Source organism: Tinamus guttatus, unplaced genomic scaffold, assembly GCF_059628265.1.
Source record: "Tinamus guttatus ecotype Peru unplaced genomic scaffold, ASM5962826v1 Tinamus_guttatus_pri_ptg000272l, whole genome shotgun sequence".
Lineage (NCBI taxonomy): Eukaryota > Metazoa > Chordata > Aves > Tinamiformes > Tinamidae > Tinamus > Tinamus guttatus.
In genome coordinates, this window is record NW_028288806.1 from 582,047 (window position 1) to 601,821 (window position 19,775).

The 19,775-nt window shown below is 47.3% G+C and overlaps 1 protein-coding gene and 1 long non-coding RNA gene across 2 annotated transcripts in view; one reads left to right on the forward strand and one right to left on the reverse strand.

Annotated features, from left to right (window-relative positions):
- The window catches only part of LOC148594253 (uncharacterized), a 45,146-nt gene extending 43,258 nt beyond the window's left edge, over window positions 1-1,888 (reverse strand). Inside the window, exon 1 of the long non-coding RNA XR_015913529.1 lies at window positions 1,791-1,888. This is a non-coding gene — a long non-coding RNA (uncharacterized LOC148594253). The remainder of the gene's footprint in view (window positions 1-1,790) is intronic.
- The window catches only part of IGSF11 (immunoglobulin superfamily member 11), a 101,697-nt gene extending 83,732 nt beyond the window's left edge, over window positions 1-17,965 (forward strand). Inside the window, exons 2-7 of the mRNA XM_088527277.1 lie at window positions 12,560-12,723; window positions 13,648-13,855; window positions 14,634-14,789; window positions 15,795-15,917; window positions 16,150-16,300; window positions 16,922-17,965. Of these exons, the coding sequence (XP_088383403.1) occupies window positions 12,685-12,723; window positions 13,648-13,855; window positions 14,634-14,789; window positions 15,795-15,917; window positions 16,150-16,300; window positions 16,922-17,372 (1,128 nt within the window). The 5' untranslated portion in view covers window positions 12,560-12,684 and the 3' untranslated portion in view covers window positions 17,373-17,965. The remainder of the gene's footprint in view (window positions 1-12,559; window positions 12,724-13,647; window positions 13,856-14,633; window positions 14,790-15,794; window positions 15,918-16,149; window positions 16,301-16,921) is intronic.
- Window positions 17,966-19,775: the final 1,810 nt, after the last annotated feature.

Sequence of the window (19,775 nt, forward strand, 5' to 3'; positions counted from 1 at the left end):
AGCACCTGCTTTTGGCTTCAGGAGGACAGAAAGAGAGCAGAGAGACTTCCTTATACAAAGCACCATGGGTCTCAGCTTTTAATAATGCAATGGACTTGTAAATGTTCCAAACGATGAGATTTTTTGAATGAATTTTTAATCCAGGGTTTAACATTAAAGATTAACGTATGCATTTTGAATTCCAAAAGGGGAGTTTACCCCAAAAGGCTCAGAATTGATTGAGTGGGCGTCTTATGATTTTGTTTTATTTTACTTCTTTTTTTTTTCTTTTTTATTCTGACTGCAATAAAAAAAAAAGGAAAAACCCAGCAGAGAGACTCTACTTGGGGAATTTTCAGATCACTCTTAAAGCAACTGTCTGATCTGATTCTTTCATATTAATGTTGGTTTATGTGCTCTTAGACTTGACAGGAGTGGCAACATCTGTGTGAAAAACTAAGCCAGCTGTGCAGGAAAAAACATCTTCCTTAGTGGTGCAGAGGAGTTGGGTGGCTGGGTGCAAGGGCACAGGCAGCATTATTGCATGTGTTATGAAGGGAAAATTTACTGTTGTCCTGAGACTCTACCTGCAAAAGACAACAGGCCCGTAGCAGCTTTATGCTTGTTAAATTTAGCAGATCGTGTAAAAGGGAATTCAGAGCACTGGGGACCGGGAGGAGGAGAGGGCAAGGATTAAATGAGACAGCGCTGCGAGGGCTGGTCACCCTGGGTTAACTCGCAGGGCCTGACGTCAGGACAGCAGGTCGTGAGGAGGGAGGTGCGACAGCAGCAGCGGCTGCGCTCCCGGGGAGGCTCCTGGTTGCGTTTCTCCCACGTTAGGATGAGCTCCGTGGTTTCTGAGAACCCCTTGGAAGTTTTGAAGCATCCTGTGAGTGTCTGGTGCTTCCTCACACGCTTCCCTGGCCCCAAGGAGCCAGCCCTGCTGGGCCTCTTGCCACAGGTTTTTGCTCTGGGCAGGGTTATTGCCATCAGCCTGCAGCAGAGCTGAACGTAGTGAACTTGGCGGTTTTTTCTTACCTCAATAGGAAATGTGTGAGTTAATTTGAAATCAATACTAATACTTGGCGCAGGGGTGGGGAGCGTGATTAATAGGCAGAGCGAGGACCATGAATCAGGTGAGAAAGTCCTGGTCTTGTCTCGCCGTTGACCTGCTCTGTGGTGTTCAGGTGAGTTACAATCAAAAACCAAGGAAAATTTCTATCCTCAAGAGATTTTGTTCACTTGCTGCTGAAAGGTCATAGTGTATTAAGCGTGCGTGTGTCTGCATAGCACAGTACCATTACTGAATAAAAATATATGAAGTCAGAATTTATGCAGTGTCTAAACAAATGGCAGAAGTTTAAATGGATTGAAATAAAGTGTTTTTACCTTCTTGAACTGAAGTGTGCCAATATTACCATAATTAAACAGGAAAGTCAAAGCAACTCATTTAGCCTTCACTCACTGAAAATGTCATCAAGGTTGATATTCTTAAAACCTATTTTGATTTTAATGAAAACTCTTTTTTTTTTTTTTCCCCCAGTGGAAATTTGTCTTTTTAAAACCTCTTTCACACACCTCAACTCATAATCTGAAATATTCAATTACTGGCCTGACATTTGCCAGATCAGAAGACAAATTTGGGTTGTCCTTTCTTTGCAATTTAAATAAAAAAGGCTTTTTTGTTTGCTTGGGTTTTTTGTTTCTTAACTGTTTATTTTTAATAATTTTGCATCTAAAGTAGTTGAGGATGAACAATGTTTCAGATGTGGAACCTGATGGCTTTAGGAGACTGAGAATTGTAGCTGCACAATCCTTTTTCCCTTTCCTTTTCCTTTCCCTTTCCCTTTCCCTTTCCCTTTCCCTTTCTCTTTCCCTTTTCCTTTCCCTTTTTCTTTTCCTTTTCCTTCACTATTTGTCAGGCTTAGTTCTAGCATCCTTTATAAGCAGGGGAAGCTGCAGCATGAATGTGTGTTCTCGTGTAAAGTGTCTCTCTCTTGTACCAGTGGGCCACGGGGTTTTGTTATCAAAATGGATGCAAATGTGATTAGACCCTTAAGCCCTCTTTAGCAAGATACTTAAGCATGTGCTTAATTTTTAAACATGAAGTCTTTTAATTCCAGTGTCTTAATTGCCTTCAGTAGAATTGCTATAGTGCTTCGCATTAGCCAGGGGCATCAGTGTCTGGCCAAGCGGCCCCGGCTCCATGTGGGACACTCTGTTGCCTATGGAAGAGGCAGAATAAGTGAAGCCACCGAGCAGTGAAATGCTTAAGGGAAGTAAGAGGCACATGGAAAAACACCCGCCAAATACCTTCTTGCTTGCAAAGCTTGTGTGCTCCATGGGATCGAGACAGTTTGTCTAAGAAACACAAAAGTGGGATGGAAAGTGGATATCCAACTTGTTGGCATTGCCTTAGCTGAAGGCTGTGGGTCGCTGGACAAGGTCCTGTAGGGCCCTTGGCGGCTGCTCTGGGTGATCCTGGAGGAAGTTATTTTGGAGAATTTGCACTCATCACATCCCTGGTTCTGGAGGTTTGAGAGGTAGGTGAGTACATCTTAGAGGCATTAAATATTAGGTACGAGTCTGCAGTCTCTTCTTCAGCAGCATTTTTCCTGTGATGGGGACAGGAGGTGGAGGGTTGGAGGTATTAAAACTCCTGATGCCTTCTGGGAGGTGTTTAGTGTTAGGAGTCCCTGAGGAACCTGTTCTGCCTCCCCCTTCCCTGCCTCCTTTCCTATTTGGCTGCAGCACTTATGCTCCTGCCTTTCCCCACCATATATCCCAGCCCGTCCCTCTATTCATCTTGCCTTCCTGGTGCCAGCTCCCTTTATCAGGCCTTAATTTTTTTTCTTTATAGGTTCAATCCTTCCTACCCAATATACCACTGACCACATTTAAGCCTCATGTTGTTTTCCCTTATTAAGTAGTTTATCACTATATTGCTTTTCTTTCCTTTTTTTCCCTTTTTAAACTAGGAGAGGAGAGAGAAATTTATTCTTTTGACCATAAATCATTTACAAAGCTGCTGGGCCGTTAATGTATTTTTTATGGCTCGGCAAACAGAAAATAGGAGTATCTTAGCAGAGCTTTGCAGACTTGTTTTAATTTCCTCTTCCCTACTCTGACTCTCTGCTTCCCAGTCCTGGGCGCAGATACACGTCTCTTGCAGAGGCACCAGTGGATGCCTTGTCCCGAAGGAGGTCACTTTGCTGTGTCAGCAGCGTCGTGCGCTGCTCCCAGCGCTTGGCACCGATCTGCAGCGCGACATGGCTTTGCTGATTGGGCTGTGCTGGGAGAAAATCAGCAGGGAAGCGGCACGGGAAAAGGGGGGGACTCGAGGCTGTTTTTGCTTTTAGATCTTGGGAAGAGCTCTAATTAGGCTCCTGCTCTGGGGTAAGCAAATCTCATACAGCTCTCATCTCATCCCAGGCAGTCGCACCCTGTATGCAGCATCCTGTAGGCAAGACTGGCCTCAGGGGTGACTAGATACTGATGAGGAGGCCTGGGGAGGCTCTCAAGGCTGGCCATGCTAGAGGGTGGCTCCTGAGAGATTTTGTAACCTGCTTCAGGGAAAATAAGTCCAGCTTGTGCCTTAGCTGGTCTCAGTCACCTCTATGCCTTTTCCCCACTTTAGGAAATACAGATAAAAATCTTGGTTGTAAATGATACCTGCTCCTTTTTGATGTTCTGTGATAAGTAGAGAGAAGATTAAGAGGAGGGATGTGGAAAGTTCTTGTTGGCCCGTCTAAGCTGCATGAATGAGAAAGTCTGAAGCTCAGACCTGTTGTCGCAGGCTCTTTGCAAACTCAAGCAGAGGTTCCCACTTGACATAAGTTTTTATGGACTGCTGTCATGTTTTCATTCCCCAGTCACATCAGCTAAAGACTGTAGGGTTGCAGTTCACTGAGTAGTTACTCAGTTGGGTATAGTGATTTAAGATATTCCCATCCCCAGATGTTCATTAGAGTTGGATGACACCTCCCTTGTGTCACCCAACAAAACAGGATGGTGTGTCAGCCACCTGAATTTTCCCATTCACATCACAGCAGCTTTGCGTGTCTTCACACCTACCTCTCCAGGGATGCTAGGCTGTGAGATTGAGGCACATCTTCCTTTCTGCTTTCTCTGCTTTAGGGGCAACAGCCTTGTGCTGAGAGTTAGAGCAAATGGCAGATAAGCAGATAACATGTCAAGTTACTGCAGCAGAATTCCCTAGAGCTCATCTATCACAGTGCTGGGGGAGAAGAGGCTGTGTCTGACCATCTCTGCTGAGTAGAAGACAAGCACTAGCGAGACATCTTTTTGTGCTCAGCTACGCTTTGACTCTCCTCTTTGCCTCCAGTTTGGAAAACAGTGATCTGTGCATCTTTAGAGGACCTTAGGAGGGGAAAAAAATGAGTAGTGTCCTGTCACAAGGACTCGGTATTCCAGATATGCTGTCTGTGTGTGTCATTCAGCCATCTCATGTAGGCAAATAGGCTGCCCGTGCCTTGCCCACCAGAGTCCTGGGGCATGGACTGTCGGTGTCACCTGTGCTAGACACAGCCAGGAAAGGGCAGTTGGCCCCAGGTGTTCCCACAGATGAGGCTGAATTAGGCACTCACTCCTCGTGTTTCTGAAGTGGGGGGAGAAATGGGTGAGCACTTGAGTGAGTTCTTGCTCTGTTCTGGGTCCCCTCTGGTCCTGCTCATCTGCTAAAGCGAAACATCCCCCAGCCTCCGTAGTGCAGCTGCTCCTCGAGGCCTCTGCAAATGCCGTGAATTCAAAGACTGCCAGCTCAGATTGCAGCAATCCCTGTTTCCAGCCAATGCCGCATGCATCAGAAGGAAGTGTTAAGCCTTCCATAATGGACCTAATTGCGCAACACGATACCACAGAGAGGGGATTAACGTATGCCCCAGAGCATGACGATCGATTAGTTTTTTTCATGGCAAATGTCACTGTAGATGCTATTTTTTGCTGCTATCTTCGTTGCTTCATACCTTTCAAGCTTCGCGTGCCCAGAGGTCTTACCCGTGAGCTGTGGTTGCTCAGGGAGCTGTTTGAGAAGGATGACACTCCTTGTAGCAAGGCGGGAGTAGGCCTGGGGTAAGTGACAGGAGGGGAGGACGGTGAGCGGGGCACGTGTTGTGCAGTCGCCCTAAGCATGGTGAGGTAAGGTGGTCACCCAGACATCTTGCCTCCGCTGACAAGGACCTGGGAGGGAACAGACAGCCTTCTTGAAGCAAGTGCAGGTAACAATTTTTATTTTTATTTTGCCTTTTTTTTTTTTTGGTCTTAAAGTTCAGTTTCCATCACCCCTACAGCTGCAGCTTGGGGAGGTCAGGGGCAGGGAGATGTGCTCCATGCTCCATGTTATCTCAGTCAAACAGCTGTTTGAAATCCTTGTCCCAGCTGGCCTGCAGAGAAAGGCCTATCTGTAAAGGGGAAGATGGCAGGAGTGGTGGGATGGCCATTCACAAGGCCAGCAGATGAGTCCGGAGCAGAAAGGGTCAGCCACAAGTTTTTATGTTACCTTTCTGTCTTATAAATGACAAAGGAGGAGGCTCATCTTAGGTTTGCAGGTAGCCAAGGTCTCTGATCAGCCGGTGGAGTGCTCAGGAAGAAATGCTGGAGTTCCGCATGGAGTTCAAACCCCTGGCACTGTAATTCCTACCTGGATTAGTGTCTGTTAACCCATATATCTCTTGTGGGGCGCAGCACTCCCTAGATTGCTCTTACTAGAGGGCAGATAGATCTGCTTATTTGGGAATCTCAGTATTGGAGAAATGCTTACATGCTACCACTTCTTCCTGATGACTTCTTTAGGGGTAAAGATGCTTAGAAGTTAAGCTGGCTTAACACTTGTGTTACAGAGTTCTTGCTCTTGAATTACACCAGATGTGAAGGTTTTCCTGCCCTCTCCTCTAGTTTGTCTTGCAAAGCTAGCATAAAAAAAAAAAGAGAGATTTGGAGATTATTTTCCCCATTCAGTACCAGGTTACTATTGCATTTGATCTGTAAACCAGAAGGAACAAACATGGGTCTTTTGGGGGCAGTGTTGTCCTTGGCCAATAAGAGGGTGGGCTTAGTCCCATTAAATTATTCTGAAGCCTGAGTCTTATGCTGCCGCTTCAGGGAGGTACGTCCAAACTGTGACTGATTGCAGTCCCTGTTTGCATCTCTGAGCTGTATATTGGCTGTATATTGGGTATCCTGATGAGGATACCGAAGCATGTAGGGACGTGCAGGACTGGGAGAGGGGAACGGACCATGTCAGCAGTCCCAGGTTTGCATGGATGAGTTGCAGAGAGGGAAGGACAGGGACCCAGAGGCACTGGAAGGCACAAGAAAGCAGGAACCACTGACCGAGTACTGGAACAGACTGCTAAGCCATGCTGTGCAATACAAGCGTTGTCTAGAGTTTCAAAGGATAAATTAGACAAATTTCTGTTGGGGGTGGCTTAGGAAGAGCTGGTTGTGATATGAGGCACACTAGAGAATTTCTGTCTATATTGATGGAAACTGGCCTCCTGAGAAGGCTCCTCACTCTGTATAAAGTGTTCACAGATATGGATGTGGGGGCAATCCCTGTGGATGCCACTGGATTAAAGTTTGCCTGGTCCTTGCTGTGAGCTTGCAGAGGTGCTATAGTGCACTGAGGGGTTCCTTGCACTAAGCCAGCCACAGGCTTCTCCAGACCACCTGGCCAAGATTGCTTCCAGGCAACATATGATTAAGGGACTGGAGGAAAGACTAAGCGAGCTCGGCCTGTTTAGCTTGGAGAAGAGAAGATTGAGAGGGGATCTGATCAACATGTTCACGTACCTTAGGGGTGGATGTAGGGAGGATGGGGCCAAACTTTTCTCTGTGGTGGCCAGTGACAGGACGAGGGGTAATGGGTGTAAGTTGAAACACAGGAAGTTCGATCTCCATGTGAGGAAGAACTTCTTTACTGTGAGGGTGACAGAGCCCTGGAACAGACTGTCCAGAGAGGTTGTGGAGTCTCTTTTTCTAGAGATCTTCCAAACCTGCCTGAATGCCACCCTGTGCCACGTGCTCTAGGTGTCCCTGCTCGGGGGGGAGTCCCTGATCTCTAGAGGTCCCTTCCAACCTCAACCATTCTGAGATTCTGTAATTCGTAGGGCAGCTATAGCAGGGACCGCCTCCCTCTTGTGTCTTCTCTGTCCTTCAGTGTTACCAGTTCTTGCAACTGCAGTTCTTGCAACTGCAAATGAGGCTCCTTCAGGGGTTCTGAAAGGCTGCTACGCCAGCAGGTCCTGCAACTGATGTACTCCCTGCATCTGTTACTGTCTCCTCCAGCTGTGAGTCATTCTTCCCTGGGCAGGAGTTGCTGATGCTCAGTGTGTTGAGTCTGCAATGTACCTCAGCTCATCTGGTGCAGGAGACCAGCTCTTTCTCTTCTTCAACACAGGAGGCAGATTCGGACCCAAACATGTGGCAAGCCAAAGGCACGGCTACTTGAGATTTCCTTGCAGAGAAAAGACTGCTCTGCAGCTTCTCCCTCAGCTTGCCTGGGCTCAAGCTTTTTGTTTCTACCCTGTTGTTGGAGTTTTTGAGTGACCTCATCGTTGTTTCTCCAAAGAGGGACCCAAAATGTTATACTGCCAAAGGCATCTTCCCCAGCACATGGCAGCAGGATTGCTAATTGCATTGAGGCAGGGAGAGGCGCTGCCTGGGCTTTGGATGTTTGGATGCACAATAAAACAGATTGAAGCCTTATTCCTTCCCTGCCCTCAGCTGCACACATTTCTGCACATTTTCCCTGGAGGTCTGGAGATGCTGAATTGATGCAACTGAGGGATTTTTTTTTTGGTTTGTTTGTTTGTTTTCTTTAATTCTTTTTCATTCCTTCCACACCTGCCAATCTCCGATCTGCCCTGCTCATATTTTTTTCCCCTGGCTTGCCTGCGCTGCAGAGCGTACCTCTACCCTTGTCTCAGTTTAAGCAACCTCGTGCAACCCAGCCTCCTCATGCCATGAGTGTCAGGAGATCACCACTAGCAGGTGCTGAAGACTGCAGACTTGTCAGTGGTTGTAGGAAGGCTTTTAAAGTAGAGAGAGACTTCCAGAAGGTGAGTCGATGGAGGAGCTTGGTGGTATGAACGGCTCTGCAAAGAGTGTTTTTGTGGTCAGCACCACTAAGCTAAACGCAGCCTTGCGAAGAGCCTCTCTCTGCTCCATATCCCAGCCAATGGTTCACATGGATGCCTCTGACAACCATGTGCAGCATCTGCATAGGCTCCTCCGTGGATGCAGGAGGCAGCTGAGCATGCTACTTGGAAAGCCAGGAGCATCCCATTAGAAATTAAATCAGTGATGTGTTGCTAGAGTGCTTACTTGGTCCTGGGAATATAAAGAATCTTTAGAAGAGCCTCTGTAGCCAAAGCATCGTTCTGCTGGCTGGTTCCCTGAGAGAGCGACACAGAAATGGAGCATCTGTTCCATTATTGATGGGAGCGCGCTGCATCAGGATCAAAGCAGAGAGCCACTTGCAGAATCAAACTCAGATCAAAGAATCCAGTGTACAGGGAGGGCGCCTTCCTCCTCCTGCTGACAGTGGTGTTACCCTGCTCCAGCTCCAGGCATGCTGCTTACAGCAGTGCCTAATTAGGCAGCTCAGTGACGGGGAGGCTGTACGGACTGGAGAGGGTGTAGGGGCCCCTGTAATGTAAAGCTAGGAGGAGATTTCACCATGATTTGTTCTTGTTGCCTCTCACAAGTCATTAGATCTGGACTGTGTACTTCTGCAGGAGGAGGGCCTTTACTACATCCATTGCTTGATTTCCTGACCTCTTATGTGCAATTTGACTTACTAGGCTGGGATGTATGTATGCGTCTATCTATATTTGCCTTTGTGTGTACCCAAGGTGATTCGAGCCCTTGTTCCCAAGGCTGCTCTGAAAGATCCTTGTCCCAGTAGTTATGCTAAATTTGAATTTTCCTCCTCCTTCTCTCCCTCATTTCTAATTAATGCAAAGCCACATTCTTGCAACTCTTAATTTTGAACTGTTTAAACATGTAACATTTAATTGAATTTTCCTACCCTGTATTTTCCTGGGCATACAGGCTTATGTCTTTATATGCACCCAACTGTGTTTTAGGACATGAGTATTGGTGTGTAAGGATGCAGTCATGTAGGTCCTTGCGTTGGTGCATTGTAACCACACTACATTTCCTAGTAGTCCAAGATGTAAAGAAGAGGGGTGTAGCCTGTAAAGCAAATTTGATCTTTGCTCTTTCAGCCATCTCCCTGGGAATGGAAATTGTGCTGCAGAAATGCCCTCCCGCCCCAGTGCTGTATTAACACACCAGCCTGTTCACGGTGGTGGAGGAAGCCTGTGTCTGTATTTGGTCTCCCAGCTCCCCTGTCATCCTGGCTAAGCTTATGTGTCAGAAATGGCAGTTCGTGTTCTTCCCAGCTGTAGCCCTGCAGGTGCCACTTAGCTTAGCAAAACGAGTCCTTGTCTTTAAGTGCAGCCTGCCTCATGGGCACCGCAGGCCAAAGAGCAGCTGGGGGGCACTGGGATGCATGTGGCAAAGGCAAGACTTAAGGAGCTGGTTTGCGCCGTGGTTTAGCAATAGAGAAAGAGAAGAGCACGGGGTGAGGGGAGCTTCTCCTGCAGGCCTAGACTCAGTGCTGCTCCCTCAGCAAGAGAAGTGGCTGGGGACCTCAGCTCTCGGTATCACCTCACAGAAACTCCTCCATGACATTCAGATTAAAAAGGATGCTGTGGTGCTTTGAAAGGGGGAGGACATAACGGGACCAGGGGATAGGGGGCTGCAGGGCAAGAGCGGAGGCACTGGCTGGGCTAGGTGGCATCATAAGGAGAGTAACAGAACAAGAGCCCTGTTCCTCCACTTGCTTTCAGGGCAAATGACTCTTTCATGATTATTTTAGTTAATAACAGTGCTGTGATCAGTTTTTCTCCCTTGAATGTTTGTTTTTCCAAGTTAGGCTCACTTCCAGAGTGAGGAAATTATTGCATGTTCTCTTTGATTTTTTAGAGCTGCTTATAAGCATATTGGAAAATTCTCAACTGTATTGAAAATCATTATCACAGTGAAGTAATTATGCATGTTCTATTTTAGCATTTTTATTATTCTGCAGGATGTTTACAGTCAACTAATAGCAAATATTAAGACTAATGACAGGGTAGTTAGGTATGAAAATCACATCATCTTGATGCCTGAGTGACTGACATAACTAACCCTGCAGTGCAAAATGCAAACACCACATTTCCAGTAAAGTTCCTATTAGTGAATACTTGCATTTAATTATCACTTTTCTTGAACGGCAGGAGTTTAGTGAGTGGGTGTTTCTTGGAGGGGAACGTGGAGGTTTGAAGGGACGGAGCTGAAGAATGATTGCTGCTCTTCCAAACTGATGAATATTTGAGGGACTGGTTCTCATCTCGTGGGATGCATCTCATTAAACCAACACTGAACATCTCAGAAGAACTGTTTCCTGCATATTAAAGGGAGGACTTAGTCCAAGAAAGGTCCAAATTATTGTGGCTCTCTGCACACAGTTTAGCACAGGGATAGTGGTAGACAGGCTGAAGAGCCTTCAGAGTGATGCCAGCAGAACAGAGAGCCCCTCATCAGGGTCATATTGAGTAAGAACCATCTCTGAAGCTGACATGGGTCACTTCTGTTTTTCAGCTACTGACACTGCTTGACCAGCCATAAGCAAATTAGGAGTCCAAAACCACTCCCAATCTGCCAACCACAGTAGCAAGTGAAAGGCAGATGCCTTGTAATAAAGGTCATACTTATTACTGGCCCTTCAAATTATTTCCTTCCGCTTGATGCTGACAGCTCCTCATAGGAGATTGATGGATTAAGCTTTCACCAGCTGTTCCTTCTCCAGGCACCTAATTCTCTTAGATATTAGGATGAAAGCTGAACTGTTTCCCCAGAAAGTCCCAAAATGTGTATTTTCAGATAAGTCCCAGAACTCAGATTACGGTGTGATCTGGGTTTTTCTGCAAACTAGGAAGCTCACGTCTTTCACTTGGAGAGATGAAAAATGACATTTTGTTTGTCTCTGTTTTGAAACATTTCTGAGCCTTCATGAATTATATGGAGCTTTGAAGCCTGCAAGGCAGGTAGGGGATAGGGAGGAGAGGAGAATGCTGGCAGGATCACAGAACCACACAGAATCACAGAACGGTTGAGATTGAAAGGGATCTCTAGAGATCATCTAGTCCAACCCCCCTGCTCCAGCAGGGACATCCAGAGCACATGGCACATGGTGGCATCCAAGTGGGTTTTGAAGTTCAGAGCAAGTTGCTGAGGATCTGCACAGTCTTTGGATATTCCAGCTCCCAAGCAGCCTGTGCAAACACAGGTCCACACAACACACAGGTACACACGCACACAACATAGGTACCACTAGGCAGGCTGGGAAGCATCCCAGCAGACAAGCATGAAGACCACTCAGCTTTTTTTCTGAGAGACAAGCCTGTGACTTCTTCATAGTTGAGCTGGAAACCTGTTCTTGTGAAGTGCTCCACCTTCAACAAGCAAGTGCCTCCCAGCAGAAAACAGAAGCTTTGCCGACAGCCCTTCGTAGGGTCAGCAAGAGAATAGAGCAGTCCACAGATTTCACTCAGGCTCCATCAATATTCTCATATTGCCTCAGAGCTTGAACATCTCCTCTAGCAGCCTCCCACATGCATTGAACAAGAAGGCAGCGAACTGGGAAGTAGGAGTGTGTCTGGAGTCAGCGTTTTGTTGTGGGGAAAAGTGGCTTAGCAAACTTTGGTGCTACTCAAAATGGTGGTCATGGTTCCTTGGTTGGTGTCATTTGATGAGGTTTTGGCTGTAAGTACAGAGATTTTTCCTTGTGTGACTTGCAGTCTAAACACTGCAGCTTCGAGTTGCTGTGCTGCGAAGCTGGGACTTACCAGGCTTTGTATCCTGTTTAGCCTATATGTAATGAAAATAAGCAAGTGGCAGAAATACTGGAAAATAAGTTAGATCTGATCAGATCTTTTAATATCATCAGCCATTTCTTTTTTTTTACCAGCTATAAAGAAATAGCTGGTCTGGAAAAGATTTAGATTTTTAACCCTTTAAATTCAAAACAGGATGAAAGTGTCCATGTTTGCACTAGACTTTGTGAGGAGCAAAAGTCAAGGGGGAACTGTGTGCCTTCTTTGAAGTTATGCATTTTCTCATCCTGTCCTGTGGCAAAGACTTTCAGAATACGGCTTCCTTTTCTGTTCCAGTGATGCTGGGTATCATTAAGATTAATGGGTTCAAAAATATATTTCATTATCTCTTAGACACAGCTTGACTGCTCTTATAGCTGCTTTCCTGTCTCCAGAACAAAATCTGTTCTTTTCAGAGGGTTTGAAATTAAAGTGATCTCACCTAAAAGGGCAACCTGTGCACATTTGGAAAGGGTCTGCCCAAAAGCAGCCTCATCTTTCTGAGGGAGCAGTGTATTTCTTTTTAGCCTGAAGTCATTGATAAGGGGCAGTGTCATAGCAACAGGATACTGCTGTCATGAATTGCGCATGCATGGGGCCACCTGATATGTTTGAGCATTATATCCTTCTGTTTCCAGGTCTCGTGTGTCCTCTAGAAGTGTCAGTCAGTTCAGGGAGTGTCCAGGTTGCCCGGGGCCAGACAGCGGTATTGCCCTGCACCTTCACTACAAATGCTGCTCTCACTAACCTTAATGTCATCTGGATGGTCATTCCTCTCTCTAACGCCAACCAGCCTGAACAGGTAGGTCCTTTCTCACTTGTGCATGGAGTTTTGGGGAGCTTTTCTTTTCCTCACTCTTTTGTCACTGATCCAATGGAGTCCTTGTACAAAGCTAAGCCTGTGGCTCTCAGAATATTCCTTCTATTGTTGAAAGGACATGAGTCTGATGCACCTTGCACAAGTCTGATTTCCCAGTGCTTTGTGCATATTGTGTCCTCAGCTTCCTTGGTTGGATGTGCAGTTGGGCAAGTGTATGGGATACAGTATGGCTGCTCTGGATCTCTGGTGGGTTTTGTATTCAAAGGAGCACCAGAGGTGTAATCCGGCTCTTGGTGCACTGGAAATGAGAGCACCATGGTATTCTGTTGTGAGATCCAGTATCCCTCACTGAAAGGTTCTTGCCCTTCAGGGATTTGGTCTGAGTACCTCCATGTAAGCTGGCTGGTTGGTAGAGGTCACACAGTTCGGAGGTTGCATTATTTGTCCTTCAGTTCATCCCAGCGATCTTCAACAGTGTCAAATCATGGCAAGGTGTTACTGGCTGTGAGCCAAGATGATAACTCTCCACTGGTTGAATGCTTTCAGCAAAGTACTCACAGACCTGAGGAGCATCTTTGCCAGTCTACAATCCTGCCGGGTGAATAATCAATATTACATGAAACAAACCAGTATTGCCAAAACAGTGATGCCAGAAGATTTGGGTATCTACCTGGTGTGTTGCTGTGATCATATTTAGTAATATAAAACAGGCTACTGGACTTTTTTTTAAAGAAAATACATCTCCTAGGAAGTGACTGCCTGGGGCTACAGTTTTATGTAAATATGGTTATTCAGACATTCTCAGGAACTGGTCCTTTTAGTTTTGGAAGCCCATGTTTTGCTTGCTGTTTTCCCTCTTTGCTCAGCCCTTGTAGAGTGTTGTTTGAACCTTTCTTTCTTTTCCAGGTTATTCTCTACCAAGGGGGTCAGATCTTTGGTGGTGCACCCCAGTTCTATGGGAGAGTGGGGTTTGCTGTGACAATGCCAACCACCAGTGCCTCCATCTTCATCAACAACACTCAGCTGTCAGATACTGGTACATACCAGTGTTTGGTCAACAATCTTCCCGACCGAGGTGGCAGGAATATTGGAGTCATTGGACTCACTGTCTTGGGTGAGTGTCCTGGAGTTTTGAGGGACAGGGGAGGAACAAGGTAAAAGGGATCTGCTGTGCATGATGGTGCTTAGTGGATGGGTATGGTGGTGTGTGTACTGGAGCACATGGATATGCAGCAGGGAGGAATGGGTTACCTTGTTGGTATTGTGGGAGTTCATAGGGCATTTATCCTCATATGCAAATGGCATATCATAGAGCTGTAAAATACAGTGGAGGGAAAGCTTTTGAGGCAAAATTGTGATGTGGAATTGCAAGAAGCAACTTGGAGTGCTAAGGGGAACATAAGTTTTGTGCATAGCAATGGGAGAAGAGAATGGACTTTATGTCTTTGCTTCCATTTCCTGTCAACAGTTAATATTGGATGCTCTCAAGGATGCTAGATGCTCCACAGTGTGTGCCATTATGGAGCTATGAAAGCAAAACCCAACCACAGCAAATTCTGCTTGCAGATTGGTTTGGTCTTGCCACACAGAAAGGCTCACCTTCTTTTTCTTTAGGGAGGAATCTGAGAGGTGGGTCTGAACAAGTCAGCAATAGTCTTCAACCTTGATTGATTGACTGGCTAGTCAGGAATCTTTGTGTATTGCCACCACCCAAACCTTAGAGGGTGCTTGTCTGCTGTCTCCCTTTTAGGCTTTATCTCCCTCTTATCCCCCTTCAACTCATGCCGATGTCCTTGCTTTCCCTGGCAGTATGCATTCAGAAAAGACCTTCACCCTGCTTTTTGGTTGTATCTCCTGATCTGTTGTCATTTTTCCCTCTTCTCTCATTATAGTTCCTCCTTCTGCCCCACTCTGCAGAATCCAGGGGTCCCTGGATGTGGGCAGCGATATCACACTGACCTGCAGCTCAGAAGAAGGCATCCCCCGGCCAACATACCTCTGGGAGAAACTGGACAATGTTCCCAAGTTGCCCCCAACTGCCACACAAGGTGCTCGTTTTGTTGGTTTTCCTCTTACTTCCCAGGTGGTTTCCTGGGCTTTCCTTTGTCCAAGCTGCCAGAAGTGACACAGCTCATTGAGTGTCTTACATCATTTGCATGGTTACTTGTTTGGAACAAAGATTCCTGTAGCACTGGAGCCTGTGGTGGACTATATACTCTCCACTGGCCATTTAAACTTCATTATTTTGGAGGTAGATAAACGTGTTTCCCGTTGAGGAGAAGAGACCAGTCAAATGGGAGAGAAAACATGGTGGCTAGATGTTCACACGCAGATGGAGATATCAGCTGCTGGCTCACCTGCATTTCAAACTAAAAAAGAGACTCATAGATTGGAAAATGGGCGAAAGGAGGCAAAATCAATCCCCCAGAATCCTGCCAGGTTTTCACACTGAGGTCACTGTTCCCGTATGTTACTGATGGAGCTGCCTTTCAGATGTGTGTAAAAGCAAAGCTGTGATCAGACTGCGCAGGGTATGAGCCAGCACCAAGTCACAATCATCAGATTTATTACCTAGGTGACCTGACCAAATAGTAATAGCTGTACTCCTTCCCTTTAACTTGCCCTATTTTAAGAATCTGTAAGAATGTTAGTCTTAGATAATTCAAGACTGAGGAAAATCGGCAGAGCAGGCAATGCAAAGCGCAGGGATGGGAGGGAAGAGCAGGAGTGCTGCAGGGTAAGACTAAATTTGCCAAGCAGACATGGGGATAGGGCACTGCATATCTCATTTTTTCCCCTTCTTTCACACAATGATACGAGTCCCAAGCTTTAATTTGCAGGAACTCGTCTATAAGAAGAAAAAGAAACATCTAGTGTAAGCTCCTTAAAACCTAATCTGTGTGTATGCACAATGCTTCCATCTCAAAGTTATTTCCTAATTTATTTATCTCTTAAGAGTCTCACACCACAATTCTCTATTTGCTGGATTTGCCTTTTCATGGCTTTTATGAAGGCGGGGGAGGGATTTAAATCCTTCTTTTCTCTCTGACTAGACCAAGTCCAGGGCACTGTCACTCTCCGAAATATCAGCACTGTGTCCTCAGGTCTTTACCAATGTGTGGCTTCAAATGCCATTGGAACGAGCACTTGCCTTCTGGACCTGCAAGTTATTGCACGTAAGTATGTTGCCAAGGGAGGTTTTGCCACCTGGTTCTGTCTTGTGACAGTAACGTGTGTAACCATGTTTGCTGTGAGCCACCATGTGCCTCTCTATCAGAAGATCATTGTACCCTGGAATAGGGATGTTGCCTTTGCCCCTCTACCAAGCCTTGGTGGCTTCAAATACTCACGGACAGCCACAGCCCAGTCCTGATGTCTTCTCCATTCTCTGTTCAATCCTCCTCACAGCCCATCCCCGGAGCATCGGCCTGATTGCTGGAGCGGTGGCCACAGGTGCTGTCGTGCTAGTTGTCTGCATTGTCTTGGTGGCTGTGGCCCTGTTTTACTGGAAGAATAAACACAAAGAGGAAGAAGAAGAGGAGATTCCCAATGAGATAAGGTAGGAAGAGGATTAAGGAATGCTGGTGTTAGGAAAACTTTTCTCTCTCAGCAAGGCAATAGCTGGCAAAAAGGTACACGGCAGTCCCCGCTTGCTAATCCTGAGTGTGTTCTGTGCACCAGGGGAAGGTGTCTGTATCTGTCCAGATAAAGGCAGGAACAAATGGAGAATGGCAACAACTGATTTTTTTTTTCACTATTGCTGTTGTAAAGGACTTTGGCCTGAAGCTGCTAGCTTCATAGGAGAACATATAGGACACACATAGCAGGAATCCTGACCCCCAGTACTGGATAGTGATGAAGAGATTTTGGGGAGACAGGTGTGATCTTCTTCAGTGTTACAGCCAGTGTGTCCCTCTGGTGGCTTCTCACAGCTTCCCTGAGCACTAGCTTCATTGGTTGCTACAGGTACAGTTGTACTGACCATGTAGTATTGTGGTTGTGACCACTATTGCTTTGCCCCGTAAATATGAGAGATGGGTCCTGCAAAGACGAGTGAGTAAGGAGGCCAAGAAGCAATGCTTGTGCTTCATCTGATTTGATAGCATTGCTCCTGGTGAGGAGGGACATGGGGAAATGGAGCAGCACCTTGACTGTCCCTTCACACTCTCTCCTTACCTAGGGAGGATGACTTGCCACCCAAGTGCTCCTCCACCACGAAAACATTCCATGCCGACGCATCCTCTTCCGAAAACGACACCCTCACCTCCTCCAACACCTACAACAGCCGTTACTGGAATGACCCCAAAGCCAACCATGCCACAGACTCCTTCACCCGCTTCAGCAACAACAACGACGTGCGTCAGCCCCCCTTCTCCCGCTCGGGTAGCACGAGCACCCGCCCCATCTACGCCAACGGAGGCCACCCGTCCCCGGCTCCCCCTAAGACGCTGGTGGTAACAGCCAACACGGCCCCGTCCCCTCAGGAGGTGGTGAGGAGCAATGGTTCAGTCAGCAGGAAGCAGAGGCCGCAGCACACACGCTCCTATGCAGTGAGTCAGGCAACGCTGGAGCGGATCGGCGCTGTTCCCGTCATGGTGCCTGCCCAGAGCCGGGCTGGTTCGCTCGTGTAGGGTGCATGGGCAGGCAAAAGCAAAGCAAGAAGCTTCTTGTACCAGGTGGGGTGAAGACATGGCCAAGAGACCCTCCTACTCCTTGAAAAATGTGGTGAGATGGGGGGAGATGCGCCTCTCCCTGCTGCCCTTCCCCCTCCCAAGACTGTTGCTGGCTGGTGGGACAGCCCCGGCCTTGCCACTTTGCCCCCCAGGTTTTGGGGGCTTTTCCACACTGGTGGATCTCACAGATGTGCCAAGGCCACAGGAGAAGGGTCCTAGGGGCGTTGCTGTGCTCGCCCTGACTGCTGGGCCCCAGCAGGGATGCACGCTCGGCCCTAATCTCTGGGGAATTTGTTTTCTTTTTTCAGTTCTTTTTTTTTTTTTTTTTTTTGTTGTTGGGGGTTGTTTCTGTTCATTTGGGTCTTTCAGGGAGGTTTGGGAATATATATATATTTTTCTGTTGTTGTTGCTGTTTTATTTTCAAGAGGACAACAGACTATGTTGGAGTGGGAGGGACAAGCATGTCTGGGAGAGGCAGAGAAAGCACTGAGTGGGGATGGGGCACTCAGAAGAAGTCTGCATCAGCCTTGGTGACCATAGTCCCCTCCCCACAGCCCTGTCCCTGCTGGTGGATGAGGGAGGACGGTGGGATGGGGACAGTCATGAGGAGATGAGGGCTCAGGGAGGCCCAGGCCTGAGGAGTGGGTCAGAACCACCAGCCAGGCCAAAGGAGGAAGGTTGGGCAAGGCTATGGGCTGGACAGTGGTTTTCTTTATTTATTTTTTTCAATTCTTACCCTCCGTCCTCTGACACACACACAGACATGCACACACGCATGTCCTTAATACACTGGATTTTTTCCTGCACTAGTTCTGGGTGCCCCTAGGCATCCTTCCCTGTGAAGTTCTGTGCGGTAAGAGGGTGCATTGCTCCTGCTGCTGCTGTAGGACGCAGCATTTTTTATTGCCTGGGTTTTTCAGAGGCAGAGAGGAGCACAGTGGGGTGGGAAAGCAGCAGACAGGTCCTAAAGGGCTGGCCAAAGGCATCTGCTGCTTGTGAACTTCTCTGATTCTGGGCAAGTGGCTTGAAACCTCAAAGCTTTGGTGACTGCATGGCAGGTTTTCCTCAACAGGCTATCTAGGGCTGACCTGCATGGCAGGGCATGTTTTATGCTTGGGGCCCTCACACTGAGGACCACAGATTTTGTTTCCTCTCTCCCACACACACACACACTTCTTAGATGCCAGGGTTGAAAGGACTTACCTCCAAATCCCTTTGCTTAGAAGCAGTAAAAACAGGGGCTTACCGGAGGGGATAACCCTGGGCAAGCCCACACACTCTCTCTCTCTCTCTGCCTCCACTGCTCCCCATAGGTCCCAGGGCATCCCGTGGCACCTGCTGGTGGCTATGCCATCACCTCACAGTCAGGGTGGTGGGTGTTGCTGGCATCTATTCTTTTACTTTTTCTATTGCAACTAAATAGCCTTAATCAAAGCCAAGAGTTGAAACTGCTCAAGGGGTCTGGTGCCACTGGAGGGCTGGACTGAGGGGCTGGCACTTACCCTCCTAGGAGAGCCCTGGGTCCAAGCAAGCACGCTTGGATCGATATCCCTGCCCTCCTGCACAACACTAGCTCTTACACATGTTAAAGCACTGGTCACCTCCAAGAGCACTGAAGCACTCCCATGTGTTCTTGGAAAAGCAGTGTCAGGGATCACAGGCTGCTTTCTGTAGCTCTCACCTTAGTAAAGACTCTTCCTTTTTCCCCATTTTCTTATCCCGGCACGCTTTACTTTCTCTACTAGTGCACAAGCTTTGGGCAGGGCCTTCTGCCCGAGCTGCACCCTTCAAGCGCAAGCACAGACTGACCAAGAGAAGGAGATGAGGGCTGGCTTCCCCTGGGGGCACACAGGCTTCTAGGGGGCTTGGGGGCTCCTGGGCTGCGCAAGGTTTGATGCTTGGCTGAGATTTTGTGCCTTCTTTGCTTAAAATAATAAAAATATCCAACCTCCCTTCCTCCGCCCTCCCGCACATCTCTGTCCAGAATGGGTGCAAGCACCCTCAGCAGTGTGGACAGGCGGTTGCTCTGAGCTTGTGCACACATTTCACCAGAGCAGTTGTCTTTCTTCTCCATCTGCTCTCTGTGCTGCTACTGGTAGGACTGATGGTGTTGGGGGTATAAGATTGGCTTTTGAAACCATAGTGTGTGGAGGAAAACACCAATCAAAGCAAAGCCCGGACATGATGTTCTCTCTGCTTTTGTAGCCACCTCTATGTGACATTTCCAGGAACTCTGCCCTCAGTAGGCCCACTCCTCTCTACTGGGAAAAGCTCTTCTGGTTCTTACCCTCCATGAGACTGTTCGCTCCTCTTTCTTTGTTCTTTCTAATTGTCTAAAATTCAATAAAACTTTATTCATAT